The 13,817-nt window shown below is 41.1% G+C and overlaps 1 protein-coding gene across 2 annotated transcripts in view; it reads left to right on the top strand.

The window, feature by feature from the left end:
• The window catches only part of LOC131983371 (golgin subfamily B member 1-like), a 38,373-nt gene that overhangs the window by 4,667 nt on the left and 19,889 nt on the right, over window positions 1–13,817 (top strand). Inside the window, exons 4-18 of one of the 2 annotated variants that reach the window (XM_059348104.1) lie at window positions 706–843; window positions 1,104–1,217; window positions 1,632–1,787; window positions 2,422–2,601; window positions 2,699–2,821; window positions 3,009–3,122; window positions 3,243–3,546; window positions 4,014–4,129; window positions 4,379–4,496; window positions 4,588–4,679; window positions 4,757–4,907; window positions 9,423–9,529; window positions 11,106–11,196; window positions 12,740–12,873; window positions 13,433–13,542. In XM_059348104.1, the coding sequence (XP_059204087.1) occupies window positions 706–843; window positions 1,104–1,217; window positions 1,632–1,787; window positions 2,422–2,601; window positions 2,699–2,821; window positions 3,009–3,122; window positions 3,243–3,546; window positions 4,014–4,129; window positions 4,379–4,496; window positions 4,588–4,679; window positions 4,757–4,907; window positions 9,423–9,529; window positions 11,106–11,196; window positions 12,740–12,873; window positions 13,433–13,542 (2,048 nt within the window). Of the gene's footprint in view, window positions 1–705; window positions 844–1,103; window positions 1,218–1,631; window positions 1,788–2,421; window positions 2,602–2,698; window positions 2,822–3,008; window positions 3,123–3,242; window positions 3,547–4,013; window positions 4,130–4,378; window positions 4,497–4,587; window positions 4,680–4,756; window positions 4,908–9,422; window positions 9,530–11,105; window positions 11,230–12,739; window positions 12,874–13,432; window positions 13,543–13,817 lie in introns of both variants that reach the window. The other variant, XM_059348096.1, reaches the window with a different exon arrangement.

Below are 13,817 nucleotides of genomic sequence, written 5' to 3'. Positions count from 1 at the left end.
TAACTGAACCCATGTGCCAAAATGAGGACTATATTTAGTTTCCACATCATGACACAGCTTGCTCATGCTTTTCTTTCCACTATTGTTTGTGTCTGTCATTTACTGGTTACATATCATCTAAATGAAAGTGCATGATTAATAACCATAATGTTGAGTGTTAAAACATGAACTGCAACTACACAGAAGCCAGGGTTTTTGTGGGTTTTTAATTAAGTTTTGGGTGGGAGCTTCTGTTCACTTGATGATAAAATAATTCCACATGTTATGAATATTTTTAGTGCAATTTTCCACATACTAAATGCAGTAGTGCATGATCTGGGGCCCTTCTCAAAGGGGATTTGTGTCTGACTGAGCCAGGCTCGTTGGTCACATGAGTTGTTCTGCTCCTATTAGTCACTAACATTGAGTAAAAAAACCCTAGTCTAGTTAACTATTAAACCCCCGAGTCAAGGTCTGCTACACAATAATAAAGGCAGGAATGTGAGATTAGATTTCTGCCACGATACAGTAAATGTTTTGCATTGCAGCCACCTTACAGGAGAGAAAACAAACAGGGACATTCACTCCACTAAAGGCCACCATCTCACACTGTCTTCGTGGCAGCATCTCCTCTACAGTTTTAATAAGGTCTGGTTGTGCACAAGGTGCCACAGCTTAAAGTGAAATATCAATGTTGCACTAAAGGAAATATTGTCTGTGACTCAGGTGGAGAAGGAGACATGGGAGTCCAAAATGTCAAAGCTGCGTCTGCAGAACAAGGCCAAGGTGACGTCTCTAACCACGCAGCTGGAGGAGCTGAAGAAGCAGCAGGGAGGGCAGGGCACGCCAACACACGGCAAAAAGGTACACACACACACACCACTGTGATTTATTCATTTTATACAGTAATTGATTTGACCGCTAGGGGGCACAAATGCTACAAAGCTCTGTAAAACACATCTACTATTGTCTTTTGAAGTTATATATATATATATATATATATATATATATGAAAGGAAATAAACAAAATAGAGCAATATGAGCATTCATTTTAAATTGTATTGCAGATCTTTTGGTAAATCCAGTCCAATTCTTGCATGATTTAATTTGTTGTTTCTCTGTAGGGGTCATCAGAAGGAGGAGAACAAGCCAGTCGGGGCAAAATTGTCCTGCTAAAGAAGAAGGTTGAGGAACTAGAACAGCAGCTTGCACAAAGACAAGAGGAGCTGGAAAACAAGGTAAAATATCTTTGTGTACGGCAGAATGAGATGGATTTGATCACTTAGCGATATTTCACTTGAGTGCAGTTTAAGGGTAGAAACTTAATTAAAAAGATAGAACAGACTCTCCAGCTTCCTGTCTTGTTAGTGCAGTACACATACAGTTTCTCTGCTCCAGAGATCTGCTCCAACTCCCAGCTCTTTGAGTTCTTAGTTCTGCCTTTTAATTCAATTAATCTTGGAACTATTTAAAAATGTCTTGCACTGCACAGTAGAAGGGCTTTCATTATTATTCTACTGTTTAATTTGCCTTTTTGTTTCTGAGGTTTAATTAGCTGAGGTGATGTTCCCAGGTTTGCTCCGACAGAGTGGGAAGTAAACATTAATATCTGTTTTAATTTTTCTAATGAAAATATTACTGATTTCTTCCAGACAAAGGAAGTGGTGTCACAGCGGCAGCGGGGCGAGGAGATGGACGCCATGCTGACCGAGAGGGACAGGAAGCTGGCAGAGAAAGAGGCCTATATTGTTCACCTGCAAACAGCACTGGCAGGAGATCAGCCCATCACACCTGCACCTCAACAAAAGGTCAGATTCCTCACAGGGATGTGGAGTGAACATTGGCGTCATATTGCAGGAAAGATCTGTGCTGGCTTTTCGCCTTAGGGTATTCATAGTGATCCCGCGAAGGCGTGATTTTCGTGCCCTTTCATAGTGCAGGTCGGCATCGCGGAAAGAGGTGGGAGGAGACGATAGTCAGAGCAGCACCACTGAATTCCCATGTGTTTTTTTTTTTTTGTATGGAACTTGCCAAGAAGCAGTAATACCTTACTTGTAAAATGTTAGCCTATTAGCACTAGTAGCACAGTGTTAATAGGCTATACAGTGAGCTCTGTAGCAGTACAGTATGTATGTGCTGCAGCAGCATGTGTTCACTTAGCGACCTCAGTTTGTTTACAACAAGCACCGGACACTCTGTGCACAGTTAGCGAAGCTGGTTTGTTTACGATCAGCGGTGGACGCTGTGCACAGTTGGTGACGGCGGCTGCAGTTGTTGTTGCCGTAAATGTCCGGGCATGAAAGGCACTATGAAAGGGGCTATTTTTTCATCTTGAGGACAGAAGATATAAGGATACAGGATTACATTTTCTTAGGCATTCAATGCGTGTGGCAACAGTGCATGTTTATTGCATAATCAATAAACTGTCTTTTACCTCCTCAGGTGGGAGAGGACGGAGGAGAAATGCAGGAGCTGCAGCTGCTGGTGCAGAGCCTGACCAGGAAGGTGGGAGAAGGGGAGGAGCGCTTCAGTTTACTGCAGGAGCAGACAGACAGCCTGAAAGAGCTGCTGGTCACAGAGAAGGAGCAATATGCTCAGAAGGAGACCATGTACGAGCAGAACGTACGTTTCACTCAGGTGTTCCTCAGACACACAGGAGAGTTGTTTCAAAGTGTTGTCATGAGAAGTGTCTGATGAGCCCCCCTGTGTTTGTTTTTAGATCCAGACATTCAAAGACATCATTATTCAGAAAGATAACCAGCTGTCGGAGCTCAACCAGATGCACGAACAGGAGCTCTTCAAGCTGGCAGCAAAGTCTGATGCCAGCGCCGACTTAGAGCAGGTAGTGACAACAACATTTCTGAATGATTCAGTGAGGAAACTTCTGTTAGAGAACAGAATCTTCTGAGGAGGAAACTGAGAAGTTTCTTACCATATTCAAGTTGCTGCCGTAGCCACATGTTTCTGTGCAGCACACGGGAACACTGAAAATTTTTTGTGTTAATTATGTGTGGTTGTCTCCTCTTCAGCTGTTGAAGGCTCTGAAACAGAAGCTTCATGAGAAGGAGGAGGTGCTGCTGGGTAAAACACAGGTCATTGATGTTCTGCAGGGAGAGGTGGACGGCAGAGACCAACAGATAAAGGTCAGGGATGACATCTCTTCACTTTAAACATTCTCTACTTGGTATTAATTTTGTGATGTTGTACTTGGCATTGGCTTTTGTTGCCTTCGTGCCTCTAAATCTCCCTTTTTCTCCCCACAGGAGCTCACTGAGCGGCTGCGTCGGCTACACGTGGAACGAGAGAGCCTGGAATCCAAGATGGAGGCAGAGAAGCATGTGATGCGAGCACAACTTCGCGACCTGATGGAGAAGCAGCAGGCGGAGGTGAAGCGAATGGCTGAGCAGCATCAGGCACAGATGGCCCAAACACAGCAGGATCTCCTCGGGCAGCTGGAGGAGCTGAGGAGGGCCCCGGTGGCAGCTCCGCCTCCCAGTCAGGAGGCCGAAGGAAGTGGAATCATGCCCGCAGATTCAGCCTCTACCCAAAGGATCGCTGAGCTGGAAGGTTGGTTGTCCTTTATTTTGATTATTCAGTTTCACGGCTGCAGAAGAGGAAATTTAATAGTGGTGTAAGAGAGTCAGCAGTTAGATGCATATTAACTCTACACACATATCTTTAAGCCAGAAAACGGTGAAGGAGGGAGGTTAAAATCCAAAACATTAGAGCGTTAATACTGATTTTTATGCAGATTTTCTGCCTGCATTTATACAGAAAGTTATTTTTTTTTAACTCCAAGAAGTCAATATATACCAAACCATATTAAAAAACAAACAAGATTTATCACCCAGATTTTTGTTTTTATCAAATATTTTACAAATTTTGTTGTAAAAATAAAATGACCTTATTTGATAAAATACTGATCCCTATTTATTGTCATGGAAATACATGTAAATCTGTGGGCTTTCTCAGAAACCATTACAGCCTTAAATATTATCATCTCATCTGGATTTCTCTCTCTTTGTGTTTTGCAGCCCAAGCAAAGCAAAAAACAGACGAAGCTAGCAAATCAGAGGCAAAGTTCCTGAAAATGAAAGCCTGGTCTAAATCTCGGATCAGACAGCTGGAGGACGAGCTGAAGAAAAGCCAGGTGAGATGACAAAATGTTTAAATTTAATCTGAAAATATTTGTTATGCTCCTTTTTAGAAATTCTTCCCCTCAATATCAACCCTCCCATTATCCTCAAAATGACATTTTTCTTAAATTACAGGACTCTTTAACCTTTGATTTGCTACACTGTGTTGATGTCCACTTGTTAAATATCAGCATGCAGGACTAACTGTCAAGGCTGTAGGTTTTTTTAGAGCATTTAAAATAGGATAATTTTGTCCCCTTTAGGCTGGGGTTGCCCCCCCAGACCTGGATGCCCTGCGGAGTCAAATCACAGCACTGGAGGAGGAGAGAGAGGAAAACCTCTGGAAAGTGGAGCAATACGAGGAGCTCAGATCAAAGAACGGTACCAACACATCAAAGCTGAGTGGCTTCTGCACTGACACTGGTAGCTGTGATGCCAAAACTTACATTGTGTGCTTGATGTTTTTTTGAAGAAATGCTGGAGGCGAAGCTGGTGGTTTACGAGGAGCAGCAGAGGACACTTCAAGCAGACCTGGAGCAGTTCACCAAGAGGGCGGCCTCTCAGGTCAGGATCCAGCTTTTTCCCTACACTTACCTGCTCATTGTTTCTCTCCTGTAACTCTCTGCTCCTGCTGCTCTCAGGCCAGCGAGTCGGGCAGTGCTGATGACACTCAGAGCCAGGTGCTGGAGTGGCAGGAGATGGTTGCTGAGGCGGTCAGTGCCAAGGACCGGGCCAAGGAGGAGAAGGCTGCCATGGCGCTCCGGATTAGCCACATGGAGGAGGAAAGAGAGGGTAAGGCTGTTTCTGGAGGATGACACAAACTCAACAGGCTCAGTTGATTATCACCAGTTAGTATCCAGGAGAAACAATCAGGGTCTAAACTCTCATCATCAGTCATTTGTTTTGCATAATAAATCACACATGCATGTCTGTATTTTTTATGTGCACACACTTGCCGAATGCACCCTGCTTAAACATCTCACACACTGCAAACGCTCTTCTTTAACTTTATTTAAGTAACTAATATCTGATCAAAAACCTTCCTTTTAATAACTGCAATAAATGCTGCTCTCTGAAAAATGCATCACATGCCACAAACATAAGCAAACATTAATTTCTATTGTGTCCAGGTATCTCACAGGTGAATTCAAAACAGGATTGCACAGCATCTGTGGTTGCTAAACGTGCACAGATCAGACAAAAAGAAAAAAAAACACACAAAGGATGAAATTCACCCTGTAACCGTGCTGTCAAGCAAATGGCATCTTGTTTGTTATTTGCACATATTTGAATGAGGTAATGTAAATGAGCCTCATTGCAAAACAGTCCATTTCACAAAGATCAGCACACAGTTGCAGTGAAATTATTAGCGTCTTCAGAGAGTTTGACAGACGAGGATAATACTGTTTAATATTCCTATTTAAATTCCTGCCTGAAGTCTTGAGAAAATGTTACACTCTGGCACATGGATAATTGCAATCAGGCAGCAAAAAATGCCAAATTGCTCTCAGCTGCAAAATTATCTGTGCTGTTACATGATTAGTACAATATATTTTGTGAATCAGACCTTAAGATTGAAAGTGATGAAGCTGCAATCTGCAGCTGCAATCCATTCGTTGTGAATTCTCCTGTCAGCTTTTTCTTTAATATACTTTAATTTAAATTGTGGGCTAAATCTGCTATAACAAACTTTCCATTCTAAATTATTCCATCATCCCTAAACTGCGTAGTTTATGAATTTAATGTCCCCATTTGAAAATTTTAGTTGCAAATATCTAATGAAATGATCCAGGATTAACCATTATTATTTTTTATCATCTAAACTTCATCATGATTGCATGTCTGTCCATTCCTCCTGTGTTTCTTCCCAAGTTTTTTCCCAATATAATGCTTTTAAAGATTATAAAACACCTTCAGGCAAATTGGTGATTTGTGGTTTTGGGCTATATGAGTAAAATTGACTTGACATTGGAGGTTATAGTTTGCATTATAAAAGCATTGCGAAGTGTTTCTAATATTATCACCTAAAATTCAATTAACCTAATGAAGTGATAACTTTACAACTCCGTCCACCAGCGACTCCACCTCCATGTCGTGCAGCAGTGAGGGTTTGTTTGACTGTTTATCACGTGTCCTCTGTTGTCTGACATTATTTTCTTTTTCTTATTTTCCCCCTCCCGTCCTCACCGTTGTTAACTGGGAGCATTTGGTTTATCCTGTGCTGCCTCCCATCTTGTGGACCTCCACCCCCCACTCCCCCCCTCCTGCCCCTGCTCCAGGGATGGGAGCAGCCACACAGAACAGTTTCCCATCAGTTTTGTGCATGCAGGCTCCCCAAAACCTGCAGTGCAGCTCTCGGTCACTGTACTGCCTGCAGCTCCCCTGAAATTCTCCTTTTGCTGGGGCGAGCTGCAGGCAGTACAGTGGCAGGCTGCACTTTTACAGTCCGTCATTTTGTTTCTTCCCTTCCTTTGTATTGTTCCTTCTTCCAGCCCTCTTTGTTCTTCTGTCCCACTGTTTCTTCTTTCCATCCTTTGATTTCTGGTGTGGCCCCACTAAAATATACTGGAATAATCCTCCAATAATAATATCCTGATGTCAAATATATGATTTGTGATTTTCCTTTTGTGGTGGGATTGCTAGATTTGCACTAACTCTGGGAGGAGGTTTAATATGTGTAATAACATTGATGCAGAATGTCTTTGATTGTAGCTTTATGGTGCAAAAGATAGAGAAGAAGTCATTGTATTCATCGCATTAGAATAGTTTCAGTCATTACTGAGAAAGCTTGCACAATGCAGGTGTTTTAATGTGTAGAATTATTTTATTTCATAAGAGCTTACTGGTTTGAAAAGGACGATACAAGTAACCAAACAATAATCCCTCCAAACATTCAGCTAATCTATGAAAAAGAATAACGCACAGAATATACTCCTCATCCATTATAAGGTAAATAAAACCAAAGTCAGGCCCAAATTAAAAGGGCTGGTGGTCCCTTTTTAAATTAATCCTGGCTGTTGATTTTGACCAGCTGTGTGCCACTGCCACTTGCTGAACCAATGAAGTGGAGCAGACATTAATGAACTTAGAGTTTAGTAATAAAAAATCAAAGCGCTTAAAGTTTAATTAACACCTTTCCTCAAAGACGACTGCAGTTAATTAGTTGCAGGAGTTTTATCGAGCCGTGCGTCTTGCTGCACTAATGTTTCTTAGAAAGCTTTCATGTCTTATTGCTCAGTTCTTCAGCTTTTGCATTCAGTCCAATCACTCCTATGGTTGTAATACTTGGTGACTTAATTAAAGTGGTGCATATTCACTAACTAGCTTATGTTGTTGGTGCCATCAAGTGCTGCTGGAAACACTAATTACCAGAGTGTTACTGAAGTGGAAACTGTGAGCAACAAGTTGTTCTCATGTGGCTTTTAGGGTGATAATAGCATGCATGCTGTTTCATGAGTCAAATGGTATCTGGGTTCGAGCTTATTATTTACTATAAACATCTTAAAACATGTTGACTACTTTTATTTCTCTGTTTCACTCCTGCAGACAACAATAAGGGCAGCAAGAAATCTTTGTTACAGTGTCCCAAAAAGTGTTTCAGATATGGAGAGAAAATGTTCCTTATAGCAGGGTTGCAAGATCTTGAAGTTTGGTAAATGCTTAATTTTAACCATTATGTTTTAAGGATAAGGACTATACTTGAATTCTAATATACCCCTTAGTTGTAGGTATAGATGAATTCTATAAATTGTATTTTACAGAGGTTACAATTTAGATGTGATGATGAAGGTTTTGAGGATCTAGAAATGTTTATTTTTAGGTGCCTGAAAGAGCTTAAAAAGATTTTTACTCATAAAAAGTTGTACAAACTTTAGTTATCCCTCTGCTAATTGTAGCCGGAAGCTCAGGGCTGCAGCTGTGATTGAAATGGATGACTAGTACTTGTGCAGTTTACTGTATGAAGAGGTGCTGAGGACATAGAGCAGAGAGCTGCAGGAGGAGGGCTGGATTTCAATTTTTTCTTATATTTTTTGCTGTTTCCAGAAACTTCCTACTCCAGCTTTAAAGTTATAGAAGTTAGACACTTCTGCTCTCAGGCATAGAAAGAATAAAATCCTCTTAAAAACCAGCAGGATTTAATTCTAAGATAATTTAGCAGCTACTAACTGTTTTGGCTTCATGAATAATACTCACATCTCTTCTGTTTTTACATATATAATCCCTCCTGCTGTGGTCAGTGTAGGTGAAGTGTTCGGTGTGAGACAGACTGGCTCTATTCTGCTTCACACTTGCTTTATTCTACATGATTATATGATTTAAATGCTCTCACACCTTCTGCTGCATGCTCTAAATTCAACACTATACTGCTGAAATGATGTATGCATAGTCCCGTAGAATAGAGCCTTTCTCTGCTTAACCCTGCTGACATGCTGAACCCACGCTGGCCACTGCTTAACCCACTGAACTCCTCTTCTTTGTCTGCCCCTCCCTTTGCTTTGAGCTGCCCTCCCCCTCCCCCCCTCCCTCCCCTACACACCAAAAATCAGCCTGTTGTCACAAAACAGATGGGAACATGTTTTGTTCAGCCTAATCAATCTGGCATTGCCCTGCTTGCATCCTATGCTGCTAAATGAAAAATCCAAATAAAATTAAATGCACTGTAAGAGTTCCTTTAGCTCTGTACCTGCGCCGCTGTGTTACTCTAAATAACTGTCTGGCCCTCCTGTTGAAGAAACACTGGCTTTAAGTGTGACTCATGAAAACGGGCCCTCTCCTTCCTCCCACAGCCACTTGTGCTCCCTGTCTCCCACATGTTTGATTGCTGTTTTCCTTCGCTATGCAAATTAGGTGTGCATGGCTCTGACCAGAATGTTGCTTTTGAAGTGTTTCTCAGGTCCACGTTCTTTATGCAAATACAAAAGTGCACACATATATCTGGAGTTTGAGTAACTTTCTCTTTATCCATCCTTGATTCTCTCAGTCTCTGTCACCATACCTCTCACAGTCTGTCTCTGCTGTTGCTTTCACTGTTGGATCAAACTGTTTTCTGTGTCACGAAGTTCATCTGCGGCGTTGAAAGTGCCTCATCTCCCCCTTCATCAAAACACCATCTCTGTCAACACACTAATCTGTCCTCCATCTCTTCAAAAACATGTCTTCTTTCACTCTGCCATCATTCTGTCCCATCCATGTCAAACCCACCTCCCATCCATAAATTCATCCTCAATCCAACCCAACATTCCCCCTCTCCCTGTGGCACAAAACTGATTGAGGATGACTGGTTCTTTCCTGGCTGCTCCGATCCAGCACTGGCCACTCGGCAGCAGGAGTTGGAGGAGGAGCTGGCTCAGACTCGGGGGCTCGGTCAGCACAGGGCCAAGAAGCTGGCAGCTCCGTCCCAGCGAAGCCTGCAGGTAGGTGGACAGGCTGACATCAGCGTGGCTTTGCCTTGGTGATACCAGCAGACTCTCAGAATGTGCTGAATGCTGAAATGTTTTTAAAAAACACTTAAAGCAAATTCAACCAAACTTTAATTATTTTGCGAAAACTCTTACCCATTACTGCCCTTTCCTGCATTAAGTTATCAAAATCACACTTCAAATAAATTCCTAACTTGCCCTAAAACATTTTAAAGATACAATTATGTCAAATTTACTTATATTTGCTCTCATTCTTTATGGAGCATTTTGAATGCTGCTTCAAAGCCAGGCAAATAATAGTATCTGCACAGTCACAGAATTAATAGCATGTTGTGTTATTGTTATTTTTCTGTAACAGCTTTTTTCCCCCTGTAATGCAGGTTTCGATTAGCCTTAATATTGCCTTCCCATCGACCGTACAACTTTTGTCCTACTTGGTCAAAATTGACCCAATTTTGTTTGATCATTTATAAAACATAAAGTATAAATTATCACTCAGTTCTGTGTTACACTGTAGCCAACTTAATCCCAACTCATTACCACAAGTTTAACACTTCTTTTTGGAATTTATTCATGTTATTTTGTGGCAATTAGATGAAAGACGCCCAAATATCTGAAATAAAAACATTTGAAACCAGGTCAAATTTGACCTGAGGACAGCAGGGAGGTTAAGGTAAGTAATTGAATTGTGATCTTTCAGAAAAGATGCAAAAAATAACCCTTTTGATTCACAATCGGCAAAACAAACTCCAACATAGTGGATGACCTGATTGCTCATGCAGACTGAGGCCTAATACTCTCATTAAAGGAAGGTTCTTATTTTTTGGGAAAAATGTATGTTTCAGTGTTTCCCACAGAATTAGATTGTATTTGTGGTGGTAGCTGGGGAGTGGTGTGGTAAGTAGCACACCCGTGTTTCTAAAGTTATCAAAGAGCAGTCAATATTGACAAATCTCAACAACCAAGCTGTATCCTAATGTTAATTAATAACTATATTAGCTAGTCTGTTCACACAGACGTGCCTGCTGTCCATGAGTTGGTAAGAGAGCAAGAGTGGGTCGATTAGGAACAGAGCTAATCAATACCCTGTGCACAGCTCTTCAAGGAAACAAGATTTAACCCATTTTAAACAGTAAGAAATAGAAAATCAATATGTGGCGGTCCATGTTGATATTGTGGCGGGCCTACCACAAATGAATCAATGTGTGGGAAACACTGAATTTGCTTTGTTGTTGAGAGTTGAGAAGATCAATACCGCTCATGTCTGTGCATTAAGCAGTGAGCTGGATCAGACCAAGGTTATAAAAAAAAAATATATATATATGAAAAACTCTTAATATTTGAAATGAAACTATCCCCTTCAGATATTTGTTTGGTGCCTTCTAGTGTCTGCACCAGTCGAGCTAAGCCAGCTAATAATTAGACAAATCCCTATTAATCACATCTGATCACTGCTCCAGAAATTGACCGCATTAATTAATCAAGATCAAATCGTAGAGTTTATGAACAGCTGGTCAAATAAACAAAGTTTCTTAAAAAGCTGTATGAAAAGAGTTGATTCTTCTTGCAGGAGGACTTTGAGTTTGAAGGGCAGACCCCGTTCCAGGACCCACGGAGCACCTCTGAGAGCACGACCCCGATGGAGGGAGAGAACATGGGAGGTTGGTGGCCCGAGTACAGTACTCCTGACACAGGTGTGAGACCCGCTGGACAGTTTAAACTGGCATGCACACGTTCATCCGCACATCACTGTGGGAATTATTTTTGGGTGGATATTTTGTTGTTTTCACTCCAAACTTATTTCATTGAGTGTTGGATTGTGGCTGTTGGTTGTTTTTGCCATGTTTTCATCTAACCTGCCAATATTTTGACTCTAAAACCTGGGCTATCTATCTTGGGGTTATGGTGTTATTTGTTAAATTGGGACAATTGATGTAATCCAAAGAGTCAGACACTCATCCATCCATTGGTTTTCATCAGTTTACAGTATTTTTCTTTGGACACGTGCATGCTGGTTGAGCTGGCTAGTGTTTGTTGGAATAAGTGAATGCACTGAATTGTTGTGAGATCGTATAAATGTAGGTGGCAAGATGCTCCACATCGTGGTAAGTTTTATTTTTTATTGTTTGTTGCATGTTCTGCTCTTTTTTTTCCTCATTTCCTCTTCATCCCTTCTGGTTGTCTTTTAAGCTGCTTGTCATGAAACCAAAAAGTACATCAACAGTTCTAAAAACAAAACGAAAATGAAAATTATAGTTTGGAATTTGTCTTTTTAACATAGAGCTGATGGATGTAATTTTTGGTTGTTTGTGACTAAACCTTGAGCTTGAAATTGCATTTCAAACCTTGTCTTTAATCAATGAATGATCAATCAATGAAAACATATTTTTAATTAGCTCATGCTCTAAAGAAATGTAGTTTCTTCATAGGCTTTGCATCCTGTGATCCCCCTGATTGACCTTTCCTACAGATTTTTACCTACTTTTCCTCCTGTTTTACCAATATGATAGAGCTGTCATGTTTTTAAAAAGTCAAGTCTAAACACGACAACTATCATGTAATTTGTTAATGCAAATGCTACCTACAGGACTTAATCATGAACCAGAATCAAACTATAGACCACGTGATTGGGATCTGCTTTAAAATTTACTGGGTTTCTTCCTCAGTCTATGCTACATCCTTCCACCAAGTTTCATAAAAATCAGGCACAAACTTTTTCTATAATCCTGCTGACAAAAAAACAAACTGAGATGAAAACATAACCTTCCTTTGTAACTGTGTTGTGAAATTGATGTAATTCTGTTAATTTGCAGTTGCAATCTGCCACTCTAATGGTTCGCCGAGATATTAGTTGAGACACAGATTTTGCAATGTCTATATAATATATAAAACATAAAATATATATCTTTTTTGTGATGATAGAATCTTACTAAGTTTAAGCAGATGGAATAAATGTAGTAATCATAGTTTAAAAGCAATATTAGCACATGATCATTATATCAAAGCATATTGCATATTGAGAGGGCACACACACACACACATATAGTGAATTACGCATGCATAGATAGAAACGTACGTTAACAGTTGAATTTGTCCTGTTAGGCAACAATAAATTCCTCTTTCCCTCAATGGGCTTTAATTGTGACTAGATTTTATTTGCTCCTGTCACATTTCTAATCCCTGTCTGTTTGCTGACGACTCCAGACGGTCTTCGGTCCGTTGTGGAGGAGCTGGAGCTGGAGAGGAACCAGCTCCAGGAGCAGATCCTGAGCCTGGAGGAGCGCTGTCAGGACCTGGAGGATCGACTGCAGCTGCAGGCTCGCATCGAGGCGTTACAGGTAAACTCACCTGACATGTCACTGCCCCAGGGTTGAGTCAAACCAGTATTATTCTTGTTAGATATCGTCTCACAGTGTGAAATATAACTTTATGTCATAACTTACTGATGAGTTACGGAGGAAAAGATGAGTGATTTGCATGTTTCCCCCCCGAGGACTGGGACTTTGTAACAAACCCTTCTAACACAGGTGACGTTTGATGTAGATGAAGATGAGCAGCCATGTTGGGTCTCTCAGGTGTGTTGGGTCTCTCGTGTGTGTGCGCTAGAGAGCACCTCTGGCGGTGACGGCTAATGGTGTGGTGTGCTTCTTTAATATCCAACACGTGCTGCTTTAAGTGCTCTCGCAGACTCACTGGGTGTCACTGTCCAAAGTGGTGAATATCAAAGTTAATTATTGTCACTTGAAACGGGAAAATAAATATTTGATAAAAATGATAAACAGTGAGTGTTCTCCAGCGGGTCTGCTGTCTTCCACGTCTGTGTGCAGTGTGAATCTCTTCATCCAGTACTCTTTCTTTAATCTGTGCATATTGATTTGTCTCTCTCTGCCGACACAGAATGAGTCAGAGAAGCTGCAGAGCCAGCTCGCCAGCGTCCGGAGTCAACAGAGCAGAGATGCAGAGAAGCATCAGCTGCTGGTTAGCAACCTCAACGAACAGCTCAAAGGGTGAGCCTGACATCCACTGCACAAATACAGCAGCAGACAGAGGAAAAGATCGTTTGTAAAAGCTGCCTTTTTGATTTCTCATTAAGCAATTCTTCAGCCTGTGATGTCCACATATGTAGAAAGCCAAAGAGTGCTACTACACAAATAAAGGTATTAAAAGAAAAAGGAGCTCTTTCGATCCAAGGATATATCATGAGACCGTAAAAGAAAATGGTGAGACTTCACTTTGTGATCACTAAGTCTTTACCAAGAAATGACAAGGCACACTTCTTTGT

This window comes from Centropristis striata, chromosome 2 (assembly GCF_030273125.1).
Source record: "Centropristis striata isolate RG_2023a ecotype Rhode Island chromosome 2, C.striata_1.0, whole genome shotgun sequence".
NCBI classification, from domain to species: Eukaryota; Metazoa; Chordata; class Actinopteri; order Perciformes; family Serranidae; genus Centropristis; species Centropristis striata.
This window is presented reverse-complemented; position numbering and strand designations above follow the sequence as displayed.